We start from the raw sequence: 18735 nt of genomic DNA on the forward strand, positions 1-18735 counted from the left end.
TCCTATTTTATGGCTGTGTCTTCTTCTCAGCAGCTCCTCTGGCTGCTCTTCCAGCCCTTCAGTTAGCAGTGGTTTTGCCAGTTTTGTTCTCCATCCATGATAGGAGCGGGAGCAACGCATCCTGGCAGGGATGAGATGGCAGCTTCCATCTGCACAGCTCCGATGGAGGCAGTTGGATCTGGTTTGGGAAAAGAGGCTGTTAAAACCACAGCCTTCTCTCAGAACAGCTTTCAAAATCTGCCACCAGCAAAATGCAGCCCCAGCCACTGCTGCCACCTCTGCCAGGGTGTGCCCATCCCATGGGCACCTCCTGCATGGCTTCCACTACACTGGCACAGGAGTCCCTTGGCAGAGGGGGCATGACCCTTCCCCACACTCTTTGCCACCCCAGCCAGCTGGCATCGCCATGGCAGCTTTTCCTCCCAGAAAGCAGTGATTTTGGGGCAGATACTCAATAGATGTTTGCAGCAACAGGAGCAGGGATGCTGCCCTGAAATGCCCAGTTCTTGGCCAATGCACTTAAAACTCCTTTTGCATGAAAACTGCTTTCTGCACGTGACTTGTCGAATACTTGTGAATGACAAGGGTGTCCCACAGCAAGGACTCTGCCTGAGCCTCCCACAAGCAGAAGAGGGAACTGGACACACTTTCTAAATTGGTCATGGTGGTCACCCACGATTTTTCTGGGTACAATTAACAGGTGACTTAATTCTTTGCTTAATCTGAACTGTTTCCATTACGCAGCTGAGGAAGTTCGGTCTGCCAGCTGCCTGGTTATATTTGGGCTGTGAACTGCAGGAAGTTGATCAGCATGTCATTACCACAGATACTCCCCTGTAATGTTTCCCTAGAAAGAGAAATCTTGTTCAAGCCTCTCTGCCCTCTCCTCCTCGTCCCCTGGGCACCGGAGGTACTGGGTGCTTTGCATACCCACTCTGGCACTGCGTAATCCTCCTCCCTCCCTCCCAGGCAGTTCATTTGGATGGCAGAAGGATAGTGTGAAGTGATGGGTGGCTCCAGGACCTTTTGAAACTGCGTTACCAGAGCACGTACAATGACACCCTAAAGTAAACATCAGTGCCCCCTCCCGGAGACATGGACGCATGAACTGGCACACTCGGTCAAATAGATCCACAACATTTATTCAATTGCTTTGAAGGTGCAGTAGCATAAGTGTGTGCTTCTGCCTGTGGCCCATGAGCTCCCTGCCACTGGCATCGCTGCTAGTTGCAGTAGTTTTCCAGTTGGTAGAGGGAGCACGTGTTGTGGCAGCATTGCTCGACGATCCCTCGCTTCACTTTCTCAAACTCCTCCTGCTGGAAGGGCAGCTCTCCTACCTCACCGTGCAAGGGACCGCTCACTGCCAGGGAAGAAAAAGATAAGCCATGGGATATCACACAGCATCAGCCCTGGCTGTTGAGTCCTGCAGACACCCCCTTTGCAGATACCAGATTTTTAAGCCAGAGTTGGCTAGAAAATGGGGAGGAAGTTGCAAAGTTTTCCCCGGGTTGATGCTGCTTGTAGCACCTTCAGGCTGTGCGTTTCCTCTCCCAAAATAATCCTATGATGCTCAGAAGGAGCCAAGCTGAGTGGATATCAGCAGTGTGAGGGACAAAGGGATACAGGGGCTTTACTGAGGAAGGTGTGGAGAAGAAGAGAAACCCTGCACTCTCCTTAGGGTGAGCAGCTAGTAAGAAAGATGATAAAATGGGCTGAGACATGAGTTGCTTGGGACTGCAGCCTCCCTCTGGCAGTTACCCACTCTTCTGGGAGCCTGGGCAAACAACTGGGATGTCCATGGGGTTGCAAGGACAGTCCAGTCCTCGGGCTGGATGCATTTCCCAGCTGGTCCTGAACAGCCTGCTCCTGTTGGCTGCCAGGATGCAGCCTCGAGCCGATGGCAAAAGCGTTCATGTGTGTCCGTGTTCACAGCTGGGGATGAGTTTTTAGAAGGAATGATGAATTGGGGTATTTGGACACACACAAAACTCAACAGAATGTCTCGTTTGCTGGTGGGAACTTGAAAACTTGCGGACAGAACTGTTCAGGTTTTAGTTGCCAAATATAGAAAATGGCAAATAAAGCAGTGATTTTTCCTGTAGGAAGAAAAGAGCCCCTAACAACAAAAAGAAAATGCCTGGAAAGCGAGAATGAGATGTGGTTTCTAGGGCAATATGAAAGTACAGCACAAGATGCAAAATCCCCAAGCCCCCAAAGTGTGATGCAATGAACGAGGCACAAGAGTAACAAGAGATCATTATGCTAGTGTGCTAGGAGGAAAATTTAGGAAAGATTTAGTCCAGCATTAAGCAGAAGAGGAAATAGCTAGTCAATGTTTTGTGATTTACTTGTCTTCATCCTTCCAGCCAGCTGCGAGCAGACTGTAAACACAGCTTGTGTGACAACGAGATGGTGACTCAGGCAAAAGTCCTGGGAAAAAGAGGTGGAAAGTCCTCAGATACTTTCAAACTGGTTGGCCCTGATGAAATTCTCCATACAGTATTTAGGGAATTTGGCTAACGAAACTTCGAACCCATTCATGGCGGTCTTCAGAAACAAATAATCAGAGAAGGGAGCAACTAACAGCCCAGCTGGCCATTCAAAACAAATCATGGCAAACCCTCTGCTATGACATTACCTTGCTTCACCTTCCAAAGACCTCTAAGACTATTTCACAAGATGGTTACATACGCAGGAGAAGGAATCAGATACAAATGAAACCAGTGTGTGATGGGAAGAGAAATGGTAGGAGAGGTGTATCGTAGTCAGAGGAGGTTAAGTAATGGTCCATCTTGAAATGGCTGGGATTTGGCAGGGGTCTCTTCTGCATCTATTACGGTCTCCATTAGTAGCTTGGAAGACAGAAGAGAGAGTGTACTTGCTGGATTCATAGAGGAGCCAAAGCTGAGAAGAACTGCAGTTACCCATCTCCAGGAGAAACATCATCCTTGCATTACAGCTGGAGCTAGCCCCATCTAGATACAAATACTGTGTCGAAGGGCAGCTCTCTGGACTGCCTCACGCCACCTGCATTGCCATGCAGACACAAAGTGCTGGACCACGGGCACTGACCCAGCACTGCACTGCAGGGTGTGTGGGTAGGGCTGTCATCTCCTCCTGGCTCTTGCACTCATCAGCGGTCCAGGAGTCCTAAGAAGGGGAAACGAAGCAGCTCCACCAGCATTTCACCACCATGAAATAAGAGATGATATAAAGCTGTGGGGGCTGCAGGTCTCCTGAAGGGCAATATTAGTACTAAAAATTGTCTTTGAAACTACAGAAACACTGAAAAGAGGGGATGCTGTTCAGTAAGAAATGGGAAAGATGCTAAAGGTAGGCAGGAAGACTGCATTGCACATCTAGGACAAGGGTTTGGCTGTGGTAGTGGTCCTTCAAGGACTGCTGATCCACCCAAGGGAGGGCCAAGGCATCCAAGGGAGACAGTGATCACTATCAATCAAGTGTGGAGTGCTGCTTTGAAAAAGGCAAACCACCTGTGTAGACAGGAACATGGTGTGAAAAACATGCAATATTTTTCTTCCAGATTGCTCACTCTACTTGCTGGCAAGGCCTCAGCTGGGGTCCTGTACACTTCTCCAGACATCACCAGTCAGTAAGGATGTGAACTAAATGCAGAACAATTTGCATGGACAGACATCTAGAAAATATGACCTAAGAAGGTTGGGGGTGGGGAGTGGGGGGGAGTCTGGAGGGGATTTAGTTGAGAGCAGGTTAAAACTAGACATTGGAACAGTCTTCAAATATTTTGAAAAGCAGCCATAAAGAAGAAAGGAGTAGACTCTTCCCCGTGTTCACTATGGAGAAGACAAAAAATAATTTACAGCAAAGGATGTTCAGGTTAGATATTGGGAAGAAACACTCAAGAAGAAGGTCAGTTAAGCATGAGAACAGGCAGTTTCAGAAGGCAGAAGAAGATTTCTCAGTGGAGGATTTTATGGACATACTAGACAAGCATGGGTCAGGAATAGGATGGGGACAACTGATCCTGTCTTGGGGGCAGAGGAGGCTTCCTGGGTTCCTTCCACCTTTATTTTCTATGACCACTCCCAGGCCAGTGTAATGGCCACACAAAGAAATAGTCAAGTTTGAGCTTTCAGGCACAATTCCTTTTGCCTCATAAATCCTCTTTCCCTGCATGCCCTCCCATCTGCCTTTTTAACCTGAAGACCTTTTCATTGGCAATGTGATGTTGTTGGTATGTTAAAGGTATTCCTGGCATTCCCCATCAAGGACATTCTTGGTGTCACTGTCAAAGATAGGCAGTTTTTACATTTTGCATCGCATAGCATACGACTGCATTCACGGTGAGCCTGACTTACCTAGAGGCTGCTCAATGTCCCGTCGGGCTTTGGGGGAGTAGAAGAAACCCCGTTCTCCGCACACCAGGTAGAGAGCCTCCACCAAGTGGGAGCCGCAGAGGTGCTGGTTGGCAGCCGCATGGCTGGTCCCGGGGATGGAAAGAGCAAGAAGGGCCAGGAGAGGCAGCGATCGGATCCAGAGAGCCATGGTGAGCAGGGTGAGGCCTAGGGTTAAGAGGCAGAGGAGACACAGGGAGGTGTAGGAGGGAGAAATAAGTTGTCGTCAAGCATCCTGTGTCCTTCAGCTCCTTTGGCATGAAAATGAGACCAAAGTAGCAGATGGACCTTCTAAAGATGCCCTAGCTTGAGAGGGAAGGAGAGCTTTCTGCATCAGGCTTTACAAGTCTTTACAGTAAATGACGAATGATTATAACCAGAAGTCCATCTCCATCCACATGCTCACATCAGTCCTGGCCTCCCTGCTGTCTTCCTCCAAAAGACCAAACGAGACTGGAAGAGCCATCCCACCAAGCCCTGTAGCATACATGCCCAGGAGACCTGAGATAAGCAGACATCTTCAGAGGAAAAACCCTCACTGCTAAGTCAGAAGGGGCTGTTATTTATGATGATGGCCAAAAACCAGCACGACGTGCTCAAAGACCTGAGGACACCTCATCTTCTTGGACTAGTGAGCCAGCACTTGTCACCACCAGCTACATCACCTTAAGAAAACAGCTCTGCAAAACAGGTAGAAGCTAAAACAGCAGCAATCAGACTTACCCAAAGAAGGGGCAGCAAGAGATGGAGAGAAGTTTGCTCTGAGAGATGAAGACTGGTTGGCTGGTAGTAATATCCCCATTCTCTCTTTCCCATATTTATATGCTTTACATTAGCCCAAGTGACAGAAGAGCTTACACAAGCTCCACCTCCTTGATGACGCTCTAGCCAAAATTTTTGCTGCTTGTGCACATTAATTTCCCTCTATGCAGCATCCACAGGTCTTTATGCAAGTTAAGAGAGAAGCAACAGTTTGCAGTTTCCATCTCATTTCATCCGACCTGTTTTTGCTTCCCTGAAGCTCTGTCCTGAGCCATCAGTGACCCTTTTAGCAGGAGATAATGGCGCTATTACAGCTGCAATGATTACTAATGACACTAATGCTGGCTATAGGCACTGCTGGCATTGAGGCGGCTCAACAGCTGTTTCTAAAATGTAAAATTAAAGGCAAACATGTTAATCTGTTTGATTAATATCACCTTGGAAAGTATGCAGCAATGGGACCAAGTTGTCAGTGAGACCACGCTACTGTCAGGTGTTAGAGGAAGGAAAACACATTATTGCGCAGAGGCTATCTGCAGCCTCACTCACTGGCCATGCGGCGCACAGCGAGAGACACGTGTCCACAGCTTGGGCTGGGGGAGAAATACCATCTGCATTTTGCAGGAGACCTTGGGTGGTTGTTTTAGCTCAGCACAAGGCCAGAGTTGGAGCATTTGAAATTTTGTATGTGAAAAAATAAGCTTTTCCCCCTTTGCCCACTGAAAGGCAGGTCCCCTCCTTCATCTGCCAGGTGCCCCTTCAAATTCCTGTTTGGGATTAACCAGAGCAGAGACTCAGTCTCTGCCGTTTGCAGGTGAGAGCTCTGAGCACCTCAGTTCTTCTCTCTGGGGCTCTGCCCAAAACGGTGTCTTCAACACCAAGAAACATTTCTGGTAAATCCCAGTGAAAACCAAGAGATAGCTGGTTATCTCCATTCTGGCTGGTAAGTTTGCTTTTAACACGAGACGATGGGTTTCATGGTTTTCGTGGGTCTGATTTTGGCAACAGACCTAGCTCGCTCTCTCTTTCACAACATTACCCCATTTTTTGGATACCTCTGTGCTCGACTTTTCTGCCACCAAGAGCATGTTTGTACCTTTTTCTGCTTAAAGTATACTTCTTTTTTTTTCTGCCTGAAAAGGCCCATTTTAAATACTGAGGATGAGATGATCTTCAAACTTCCCATTGCTCTAAATTTTGAGACTACAAGTGCTCAGCATCACTGAAAAGGAGACATTTTCATCTGTTTGAACTCTGCTGCTTGTTTAACTTAGAATAAGCCTTATTCTCCATACACAGTATAAATCAGAAGGAAGTTCATTGAAATCCGCAGAATGCCTGGAGGCTCGAGCCAAACCCTTGATTTCTTGAGTAGCCAAAGCAATTCCATCCATCAGCATCTAGGAGGTAGGAAGTCCCATATGCCCCTGTCATGGCTTTAAGTGTGAAGTATCATATGTTTGCTAAATGACTACGATTGCAAAAAGGCTGGTGAGAAATGGTAAATCTCTGATGAGCGTACAGGGAGGGGACTCATTTGCTCAAACGGATGCGAGACAGGGTTATCAGTTACATCCCCTGCCATGTAGGTCTTTCAGCCTCCTGTTAATAAATCCAAGTTGTGATGTTCAACTACAGTTAATAGCATTTCTGCAGAATGTGTAACACTATCTCTGTCTCCTTTCCCCTCAAAAAAGATATTGGATGTACTTGAATGACCTAGTGGTATACCCATGAAGAAGGTCTCAGGTTTCAGCAAGATATGAGTACAGGGAATTCACTTACTCAGACCTTCTTTCTACCAGGAGAAGATGGGGAATTAGCAGCTACACAGGATAAAACCTGGCATTTTACCCCATTTGAAGTAGGTTGTTGAAGCCAGGAGCAGAAACCTTGTGCCACTCATGCTTCCTCCAGGGCAGGGAGGCCCTGACTCGGCATCTCACATGAAGGGGACAACTTGCAGAATTACCCTACAGATCCCCTTAGCAGTTGTTTTCCTGCAGTCACCACACTGCATGAGGTCTGATGGATCTCAGTCCAGTGGTCACCTTGGTAAGGTTCCGGAGCAGGGTGTTCCCCAGGTTAATCACACACTGAGATTTGCCATTTAGGCTTTTCCTTCTTGCACTTTTGAACATTACCTGTGCTCACCTGAATTCATGTTTTATTGACAGTGGGACTTTGTAAGGAGGCTCCTCTGTCCACTTTCTTCTCCCTTCTGGGTAGCTTCCCTGCTGGGCTTCCCCCTTCCCCGAGGTTTACCCCACTGATGTAGCAAAAAAAGCTATTTTATTTTGTGTTGGAAGTGCCACACTATTAGTCTGTTGCTTCACTTACTCTTAGCTAACCAAATCCTGGAGGTAGCTTCGAAAAGCTTGTGGCATTTCCACAGCATGCCCCAGCAGGGGAAGGGTTGACTGTACCCGAGCATTCAGGAATCCCTCTTGGCTCGCTGTAGTTTGGGTGCAGAAATAAGCCAGAAGATTTATTGGGAGGAAAAAAGATACCACGCTGGCTCAAAGTTCAGCATGGGCCAATTTTTTTTGCAGAAGTTTCCTACTATGATTTTTTTTTTCCCCTTCCAAAATATGATCACTTTGATTATTCATTGGAAACCATATTTTCTTACCATAAATGGTCGTTTGGAATACAAAAAATGCTAGCAGTGATGTAAATGGATATAAAATGGATATAAACCGCGGAAAGTTTTGTCTTAGAGGGAAAACTCCCATGTCAGCAGCAAACTGAGAGAAGGGGCCAAAAAGGGAGCCCATTTCTCAATGGAAAAAGTTTGTCTGAAGAAAAATCTCAGCTCACTCCTTCCAGGTTGGGCTTCCCCATAATTTTCATGGGATTAGGCAGTGACGGGCCAAACGCTCGTCCATTGTTTCAGCTACACGTGCCTCCTGTGACCCCCCCAGATCCTCAGCTCCACATTGGGCTCACTTGGCCAAAGGGTGGGAGCAGCTGGGTGGGAGTGGGCTGCTCCTGGCTCCTGCCCTTCGTGCTAAACCACCTTTAGACGTGACTTGAAGCCACCTCCCTCACTCACATCCCCCCGACCCCAAGCAGTTGCATCAGTGGGAACGAGGTTTAGGCAATCCCCGGTGTCATGTAATCAAGTTTTACAGTCCGTTGCCAGCACAATAAAATCTTTACTACTGTAGATGTCTAGCATTTTCGAACCCTGTCCTGAAAAAATAACAAGCCCGCTATGGGGGAACTAGTTAACAATTACAAGTTTGTGCAAGTTTTACTGACAGCAAAGGTCAGGTCTGGAGGCGAGTGGGTTCTCGGAGAGCACCCGGGGACCCCGAAACGCCACCCGCATCCCCGCCACTGCTTTCACACTCAGCTGCCACCGTCGGGGCTGCTCTGCCCGTCCCCGGGTGTGTGTTGCCCCAAAAGCGGAGCTGAGAGCAACGCAGCAGTGACAGCGTGCCTCCTTTTCCCTGGAGGGCAAATTCGGTGGCTTGTGAAACAAATAGCCCCAGAGGAGGAACCGCCTGCCAATGCACCCCTGTGCTGCACCAGCAGCCTGCCGAAACACGGCCCTGAGGCACCCGGAGGGGTCTGCACCCCCAAGAGCAGCTTTTGGTGGTGGCCAGCCCCTGGGAGGTGCTCCACTATGGCCACTGGTAGCTGGGGATGAGTAGCTGGGGCAATGCGTTCAAGTACATGGGCCGTTTGAGCTACAGAGGTGTAGCTTTTCACTCGGTACAGGGAAATGGGGTCCCCCGGGACCCCATGGTTGCCCCCTCCAGGCTTTGCTCTGCTCCCCATGCAGGGTGCAGCAGCAGCCGGTGGCATGGCGCAGAGCAGGGAAGCTGGCATCCTTGGTGCTCCTTGTCTCTGTGTGGTTTCCAGCAGCTGTGATCCCGTTGGCGTGTCCAAGCACCCGTGGAGAGGCGGCGTGTGACTGTCCCGCCAGCGGCAGTGGCGCGAGTCGAAGGGTGGGGAGGTGGACCTGGCACTGAGGAGGGTACTTAATCACAGGAATGCTTGCAACCAAATCCTGCGATGCCTGCAGAGATACGTGGCAGGTGGGGCAGCTGCCGTGGGCTTGGGGCTGGGAGGAGAGAGGGCTGCTGTAGAAGGGTGAGGCTCTGCGGCTTATCTGCAGCCACACAATGAGAGATGCCCTTGCTTCAAAAGGGGCATTGTGCAAGCAGAGAAGGGGGCCACTGACTGCGATACAAGTAATCTCAGCTGCTTCTATAAACTACTCCAGGCAGCAGCCTGGGTGCAGGGCATGTGAGCCATCCCCATCACCCCGCCAGCCACCAGGCTCAAGGGAGACGCTCCTGCCAGACTGCAGATTTCACAATGTTCCAGGCTCTTCCAGGCCAGGGACATTATCTTGCTGCTTAGAGCACAAAGGGTTGATTCATAAAATGGAGGGTGTAACCCAAAGCCCAGTGTAACCAACCAGGTCTGGCCAATCAGTTTCTGTCACCTTTGGGTTAGCTGCTAACAGCAGAGAGGGTGTGAGTACATCCGCACCTCTGGAGATGCAGCTTACTGGTAGGAGATGATCCAGGGAGCAACTCAGAAGAGCCAGTAGCTTTCATGAGAGGACAAGGGAGTTTCCCAAGTGTGCTGTGGCTCTGAGAACAGCCTCCTGCAACCCAAACCCTCTGGCCGTCCCTCCTGAATACATCACACCTCTCAGCAGGGAAATGCTGGCCTTTGGCCAGCCCAGCTCACTGGGGACCATGGAACCAGCAAATTGGTTTCGCTGCACCTTGCTCAAGCCCCCCCCTGGGCTCTGCAGGCTCAAACCTCTACATAAGTACAGCTACCCAAGCAAAATAGACCAAATTTAATGATCTCTAGGGTAAAGCTCCCAAAATCTTTCCCATCCACCTTGGGAAGAGCTTATGTGAGGTTATAAATATAGATGGAAAAAACAAGTGTGCTCCTTTTAACCCCATTAAAATATTACTGGCCACATATTTTTTGAGAAAGTAGAGGAGAAAATAGCACCTAAAAGCTGCTAATAGTTCCTAGACACAGCTATTAGCAGATGCAGCAGAACAAATTAGCGTGTTTATCAATGAGGAGAAGATGAAATCTGTGGCTATTAATGGCCCAAAAGTAATCCTTGGCCTAGATAGAGAAACATTAGAAGAGGTGATGAAAGCATACTAGAGGACAAGTAGCGAACAACAAAAGCAGCAAATAACTTCCACAGAGTGGAGACACGCTGGAAAAGTAGCCTGAATCAGCACCAATCCAAAAATACACATTTTCAGCACTGATACCACCTCTGTCCTTCATGTTGTGGAAATCTGTGAGAACAACCAAAGAGGATCTTGACCTGGTCCTCAGGAAGCAACCATGAGAGGGGCCATTGAGTCCATCAGGGAGTTTTCTCCAGTGTCCACAACTATAGGCACTGAAGTCTTAGGTTGCCACCACCATGGCTTCCACAGCCGGTGGCATCACAGGCACCACTTGGAAAGCAAAGGCATGGATGACCTGGAGAAGCCTTTGGTGAAATAGAGAAGAAGATGACCTGGTCCTTGGCCACTGTGCTGGAAAGCACGGGCAGGCCACCAGAGAGCAGCAGACATAGCAGAAATCGATGGGTGCTATAGCCAGTTGAGGCAGTGAGGGGGTAAGGAGTGAAATGCCAAAAAATGAAGGAATGTCTTTTGCTGGCTCAGGCTGGATTTGTCTCCTGCTGTAAAGTGGTCTCACAGATTGAAAATAAATGACCATGTCACATACTTCTGTGTTGTCTGCCACTGCTCATCTCTGCAGCTGTGGGTGCACTGTCGACATCTGTCACAGTGTCTCTGATGATAAAATTGGGGACTGCAAGTGATACTGTAAGGGGACATTGAGGAACAACGTACTCATTCTCGCACTACACTTTCTGCTGAGTTTAAATATGAAGATTTGAGACCCCGTTTTCTAGAATAAACTTTACTTTAAAAGCCACTGCTTTGCTATTAGGGTGCTCTTGGAGATTTTGGCTAACGCTGCCCTGATGCTGCTGCCCTGAGGCCCCACTTTTCTCCAGGAGATGTGGCTTGCTATCTGGAGGTACCGCTCGCTCCTTCGCCTTCACAGGGTGCTCCAAGCTTTAGCACTTCAGATGCCTCCAGCTGGGTTTGGACCCGAGATAGGAGCTGTGATTTCTTCCACCTTCCCCCTCACTCCCACAGCATCACCCACGTGGGAATTGGTGTTTTGCCGACCAGCACAGCTCTGCACCAAAGGACCTTTGCTAACACAGCATCCGGCAGCGAATAAAACCCAACGCACCATTGCTCTTGTCAGCAGTGGCTGCTCCCAGACATCCATCTCCCTGGCGTTATCGCCAGCACCGCTGGTTATTCCTCGCTCCTGGGATGCTCTGCCAGGACTGGGAGGTGCTGAGGACTTGCAGAAGGGCTGACCCCCTCCCTGCTCGCAGTCGGCCGGACCCCACTGTAGAGTGCTCTGAGCTTCCCTGCGAGGGCATGGGGACTCCCTGGTCCCATATCATTAATTATCACCGGGTAAGTGGATTCTTTTGAACACTTAAAGCTACTTTAAGGATTTGGATGCACACCGGTAACCGGTCCGTAGGCTTGCCTATGGGTTCCTAGACAAGGAGGTGTAAATCCTACTGATAAGGCTTGTTAATGTTAGGGGGCTGGGGAGGGGGAGATGAGGGGGTGTTTGGAGCCAGGCACAGGGATCTCCAGGGGCCAGGAGGGGTGAGCCTGCCTCTGCAGCCCCCTCCTCCTGCCAGGGAGCCCCGGGCCGGGGGGAGGCACTGGGGTGCTGCGGGCAGTCGGGGTCAGGCTGATTTACAGCAGCGGAGGAACCGGGGCTGTTAATTCAAAGTTGCCGCTTATCGGTGTTTAGAAAGCAAGCTCCGATCTGTTGGTTAGCAATTTGGCCTTTGCTGTAAATAGAGGGGCCCCATGCTTTGCTCTGACATTTTTGTCCTTATTATCTTGTTTCAGCCTCTGAGGGAGGTGGGAGAGTTATTTAAGGCTGACCTTAGTGGAAGGAAAATGAACAACTCCCTTACCCCACCCTGTTTTTCTCTCTGCCGTCCTGGGTAACAACTGTTGCATTGAACTATCTGTGCGAGATACTTAATCCTCCACCAACCCTGCAAATATTTTGTAGATCAATTCACCCTGCTGTGCCCAGAGAAAATAATCGCAAAGACACCACGTAGAACTAATGAAGGGAGTGAAAAAATGGATTTTGTATCGTTATACCTCCAGGAAAATCAATGAAGATGGGCCTTGACCCCATCAGGCACTGGAGCTCACCACTGAGCCTGTCCGGTCTTGCATCACTGCAGTTCAGGTCTAATTCAAACCTGTGTTTCACATGAGTTTCAAAACCAGTTGCTCCATCCCAAGCTAAACCTCTGAACATCACTTACAGAAACACGTGATAGTGGCTGGTTGGAGGTGGAGGGAGTATTTTGGATTTGGGGAAATATAGATTGTGAGGCAAACCCTCTACGGTTCTGGAGGAGAGGATTTGGGGGACGTGCAGGGAGTCTGGGTGGGGTGGGTACACGGTTTTGGGAGGCTTGCAGTACAGAAGTCAGTATGTGCACGTGCTCCAGCTGCTCCTGGGTGATATACACCGTGTACAAGGTGGTCGAAGCGAATTCATTAACAGAGACATGAAGAAACCCTCGTTCATCTGAAGCACAGCACCTGCAAGTCTGAAAAATGTCCAATCTCCAAATACTTGTTTTATTGACCTGCCACCACCAACCCTACCAGCTGCACAAGAGTGCTGCAAGGCTATGGTAGCACATCTGGGGTGCAGACACATAGGTTTTTAAATCCCTTACCTAATCTTTGCAAACCTCTCTATTCAGTTAAAAAAACCAAAAAGCAACACCCCCCCAAAAAAAATCTCCTGATCAGTTTTCAAGACATTTCAGATACTTTCTGCTTTCAGCTGTGCCAGAAAAATGTCAAAAGATCATCTTTCCCCTAGAAAACCTGGTGTTTACCCAATCATTGTAATGAACAAGTGTAGGAAAACTGAAAACAAATTCTTTGCAGTGGAAAGTGCAGTACCTTTTCTGGTCCCTGGGGAAAAAAACAAGCCTGATTTGAGCTGGATTAGCAGTACGAATGACAGCTCAGGTCAGCTGCAGCCTTATCCAAATCAATTCCCATCTCCAGGGGGGCGGTGCGTGTGTGCGCGCATACCTGCGGCTATAGGATTTGTAAATAATTGAGTTCTTCTGATCCGTACCATCACAGCACAAGAAGAAAGATTTGGTCCTGAGGGGGCTGACAGAGGTTCAAGCCCCAGATCTGCCACTTAGACGCTTCTTCCCAAAGCTGTTTAGGCATGTAATTACTTTTCAGGCTCTGCGCCTGGTCTGAGTCTCTCTGATTCTCTGCCTCCTTTTATCTGTCAGCCTTTTACAGGGACAAGAGTACTTTTCTACCTCCCAAGCGTGTAATGAAGATGAATTCATTACAGCTGTAACACTTTAACGAGCGCTATGAAGATACAGGGTATCCTTACAAGTCCTAAATTAGGAAACTCCCTCTCAGACACTGCTGGGGTGCCTGGATGCATAGTCCAGACCTGTGCCGGCAACACATTAATCCACCTCTGTCCGTGATTCTGGAAGGCATTTAACCAGAGAAAGAGTCTGGCTTTCATGTAAAAGCCAAGCTTGCAGCAGTGACTGGAATTAGTTTCCTTAAACATAAGGATAACTGGAGTAGGAAACACTTATGTGGCCTTGGGCATCTCTTCTGGTCTCCGGGGGTGCATTCCAGTTCCTGGGCATCCTGTATCCCATCCACCACTCCCACATGGATGCAGCAGATGCCTTAGGTCATCTAAAATAGTCCCTATGCTTAAGCAAGCGGGATCCTCCCCTAATTACTCTTAGAAGGGTGTTCAACACATTTAGGCTCAGAGTTGCATAGCCTGGTTACACGCAAACCAGACTACATTACCAGGCACAGTGCACACGCCGGCATTCCTACATGGCCAGCATTACTGGAACTGAACAGAAATAGTGAGAAATGCTGGGAGAGAAAGCACGTAGCGAAGGCAAGCCCCCTGGTGTGTTACTATTTAAAAGAGACCTCCCAACTACTGTTCCATGCATAATTGTGCAATTGGTAATATCCTGGCAAAGAAAGGCTTAGATCAGCTCTGTCTGCAAACAAGGGACCATTTTTCACCTCCAAGTTAACATTTTGCATGAGCACAAGTTGCGGATCTCCTGCCGTAACGGGCCCCAGGTTGGATTTTGCGTACTGCCTGCAGGCAAGATGGCTGGCTGTCTTGAATCTGGACAGCAGAAGGACGCAAGAGCCAAACTCAGGATGCTAGACCAGAAATATAATTTTTTTATTCTTAATATCATGTCAGCAGCAGCACGATTCCAAAATGAAAAATAATTCTGTTTCGTATTTCTTTACGCAGAGACAGACAGACAGATCCACCCACAACAGCAGCAGCGACAACAGCAAGAGACTGCTCAGCGAGGCACTGGGACACGCAGATACCAGAGGGTGCGGTGGGGCCTGGCTCTGAGGAAGGCTCTTCTCCTTTCTTCCTCCCTCACCAGCCCATGCTCCATCTACAGGAGGGTTTAACCTGGGCTGACCCATCACCTTGGCTTTCTCCGGGTCACTTTTTATAGAGCTTGCAGCCACGTTTGGTAAGGTCTGGGGAAATGGCATGAAGGCTCCCATGACCCACCCAAAGGACATGAGCTCATGCTTAGCTCTAAGCAGCCACATAATCCTACAAATCTGTTCCACTGTCAGGAAAAAGGAATTCATAACATCTTTTGGTGGAGGGTGTGACTGGGTAGATCCTCAAAGTCTTTTCCTCTGAGCGATTTCATTCAAGGCAACTCTACAAATCTGACCAGCCTTGTGCACAATACTTCTGGGATACCTTAAGACGAAATTTAAAGCATGGGAAAAATCTAAGACGACTCAGGAAAAAGCCTAAAACCAGGAATATTGGAGGGCTACAGGAAATCCCAACAATATCAGAGATTACAGCAGGGGCTGTGGGCGCCTCTCCAGCCCACAGGAAGCTGATGGGTGATAGAGACCAAATGTTCCCCAACACAGGAGAACGGATGAAAGCAGACTCAAGGATCCACCGCCTCTATTAGTGGGACTGGCATGGGAAGCAGCAATAATCCATGCCGACCGAGCCAAGGCAACTTCAGAATATCAGCTGCTTCAATGGGAAAATTGTGTTTTAAAAGAGTCTATCGAGTGACTTGAAATAAGTTTGTCTTTAGAAAAGGAATACCATCTAGTGGCCCAAAAAGGCAATAAGGAGGTGCAATGGCAATTAGAGAATAGGATGAATTTAGAAAAAGAGAAGGGAAAACTGCAGAAGTAAGGAGAGGGATTAACATATATAGTGCAGTGATTCACCCTGGAGCAAGGGAGAGCTCAAAAGGGACCTGATCATAGTAAATGCAAAGCTAAAATTAGACACTTTCAAAAGCAGATTGGGATGCAAGAATTAAAAATAACTGCTGTAGCTGCAGGAAGTGGTGGAGAGAACTGGATCGGGAGCCATCAGAGAAAGATGATTTCAAGGATGATATGGGCAAATGAGAAAGAAAGAGAAGTTGGGAATAGCAGCATATCCCACAAAGACTGCAAGTGCTATCCCGGGGCAGACAGGTACAGCAGATCAAACTGCTGTAGCTGATAAAATGAAAAAAAGTGACCCCAAGGCAGGTAGCTGCAGATATGAAGCCACTGAAAGGAAGCACAACAGTAGAGTGGATGTACGACTTACAGAAATTGCTTCAAATTTTGAATTAAATGGGAATTAAGCAGTAAATTGATTAGAGCCTGTGCTCCACCAGCTTTTATTCATTGCACATTGGGCACCTCCTTGAACATTTCATCAAGCCATCATGGGCATTTCATCAAATTGCCCAGCAGAATGGTAAGACAAGGATGCAATTGGCAGCATTAACATGAGTCCATAAGCTTGAGGAAGATGGAGAGCCTTTAATGAACTGATGGGGAGCTGCTCAAATGTCAGTAGGACATGATACCATGTACCAACCACCCACTCCCAATGGAGCACAGGTATCTCCATTGCCCCTGGCAGCCCCGAGGCTGAGTCAGGCTCCTTGGACAGCAGATGAATTAGGAGAGCTAGCAGCACAAATGCACCCCCACGATTCACAGCAAACTCCCATATGGCAAAATGCAGGGGAAGAAGCAATTTACAGAGTTGCTTTCACATTAAGAGACAAACAATATACTTTTATTTGCATCCCACAGGGCCGAGCACCTGCCCTGCTGCACACACTTGCATTAGAAAAGTGTTTGAATGATGGTATCTGAGAGACAAAGAAAAGAAATTGTCTTATGTGAATAATATTCAGGGACCACAGCTACAGAAGAAGAGGTACAAGAGAGAAGTAGCTGAGTTTTAAAATTAATAGACCAAAAGGGATTTAAAGTCAATTTGAATATGGCACAATTAATGCAACCCCAGGTTAACTGCTTGGGAATTCGAACTGGTGAAATAAGAAGATGGATAGATGCTAGAAAGGTTAAGCTTTCTGTGAAATAAAGACTCCCACTAATCAGTCCCAACTCTGAAGAGTGCTGGGAGGATTTAATTTCTTATGGCAGCATATCTATAACTGTGCTGGTATCTTCTGGAAGCATATCCATCTTTGCTAGTACCAGCAGAGCATTATGGAAATGACAGAAAAAGAATCAGGAAGGGAGCTGGAGCAAAGAGCAAGACCGTGCTTTATCTAATGTGAAAGAAGCTGCTTGAAAAGCTCCTGCACTAAAATTCCCAGTCAAAGGAAAATTATTTGTAATAAGAATTCCAACATGAGCTGATTCTGTGGGAGCAGTACTGTTCCAGAAAAATAGTGAAGGAAAATGGATACCAGTAGCATATGAGTCCTCCTCTCTCCAGGGGCTGCACCAAAATTTCCCTGGCCATAAGAAAGCCTGGCTAGAGGCAGTCTGGCCTGTGATGGTCTTTGAGGCTTTCCCCCTTGATAGTCCAGTTGTACGCTAGTCTACTCATACTCTGCTCTTAAGCACAAAGAGAAGAAATGGTTATTAATATGGATATCTTTTTAAAGGAAACTGGTAATAAACCAAAGGTATTGTGCACTCAATGGGAGTGCTAAATTTGAACAAGAAGGAAAAATAATCTAAGATACTGCTATTAGAGGAATGAGGGAACAAATAGTGGAGAAACTAGAGAAAGGATCATGCCAAGAAGCTTACAGACTGTCAGTAAAAGACAAACCCCTCACAATATCTCTCTACAGATAGCTACTATGCTGATAATAGAATAAAATACTGGATGCATGAGAGGGAGAAAGGCAATGGCAAACACATAATGGGACACCATGAAGAAAACAGGAGGTTTATTTCACAAGTCTAGAGGGAGAGTGGGAATAAAATATGTGTAAAGGGTGTTAAAGTACATGGGAAGACTGAAAGCAATACTGAGAAACAATTTAGTGAGGAAGTAGATAAATTGACTCAGAGTTTGTTTACTGCAGCCCCAACGAGGAATCAGCTAAAAGAGAAAATGGGATGGATACTGTGGCTGGCTGAATGAGAGCAAGTTATCTTAGACTGTCGTAATAAGTTACATAAAGGAGTACAGGGTACTCTGAAAAGAGTGCAAGGAATTTATATGTGGCCCCAAATGAAGCAAGAAATAGAGGACATAAATAAAAACTGCATAAGGCGTGCAATGATGCAAAAGTGGACTAGTAAAAGAAAGCTGCCAACTCTACTGCACTGGCTAAACTGAGGACCTCGCCAAATACTGCAAAGGGATCATCCAGGTAAACTGTCACAAACTAAAGAAGGTTATCAGTATCTCTTTGTCACTATGAATATCTTTCCAGGATGGATTGAGGCTCTTCCACCTAAAAGGAATACAGCTGCTTGAACTGTAAAAATGCTGTTAAAGAGAATTGTCCATAGGTATGGAACAGCAGCTGAGATAGGATGAGATGAAGAGCGGGGAGGCGGGGGGGAGTGTAAGTGAGGTAACTTGAGCCTTAATGAGTAAACTGGGGATTAAGCAAGGACCGCATATACCCTACCACCTGCAATCCTCCAGACTGGTAGAAAGAAATGAGTCAGACTATTAAAAATAGACTAAAGAAAATTGTAGGACAATATCCAAAACAATGCGCTGAAAAGTTAACCTCAATATTAGTAGCTTTAAGAAGCAGTGAAAGATTAGGGCCTGGCTTACAATCCTACCATATTTTGTTTGGATAGCCTGTTCCTTGGTGGCCCTAAAATATTATGGCAGGATAAAGAAGAAAACAAGGCTCGGGTAGAAGCAGCAACATGAGAAAAATAGGTAAAATGAGAAAGGAAGAATCCAGTTCATATAGGGCTTATGAAATAAGGGGCCAAGTAATGTATCTGAAATCAGATAAAAAGGAACAAGCCCTAGAGACAAAATGGAAGGGGACCTATTATGTTACTAATAGGATAAGTCCTCTAAGATATTAAATAGATGAGGGCAATAGTAAATACAAACGGGTTCATGTTTCTCAGATGTCCCCCTAAGGGGCCAAAAAATTCTGGAATCTGTCATG

General features: G+C 47.4%; 1 protein-coding gene across 2 annotated transcripts; it reads right to left on the reverse strand.

Annotated features, from left to right (window-relative positions):
- Window positions 1-1223: 1223 nt before the first annotated feature.
- On the reverse strand, window positions 1224-5148 carry LOC115352123 (insulin). 2 transcript variants are annotated; one of them, XM_041129348.1, is made up of 3 exons: window positions 5100-5148; window positions 4341-4544; window positions 1224-1360 (listed from the first exon to the last, which is right to left on the reverse strand). In XM_041129348.1, exons 2-3 carry the CDS (start codon window positions 4525-4527, stop codon window positions 1224-1226), a joined length of 324 nt encoding a protein of 107 aa, XP_040985282.1. In that variant the 5' UTR covers window positions 4528-4544; window positions 5100-5148. The 2 variants fall into 2 exon arrangements, with proteins under 2 accessions (XP_040985282.1, XP_040985283.1); XM_041129349.1 differs by having other exon boundaries at window positions 4341-4549; window positions 5106-5146.
- Window positions 5149-18735: the final 13587 nt, after the last annotated feature.

This window comes from Aquila chrysaetos, chromosome 16 (assembly GCF_900496995.4).
Source record: "Aquila chrysaetos chrysaetos chromosome 16, bAquChr1.4, whole genome shotgun sequence".
NCBI classification, from domain to species: domain Eukaryota; kingdom Metazoa; phylum Chordata; class Aves; order Accipitriformes; family Accipitridae; genus Aquila; species Aquila chrysaetos.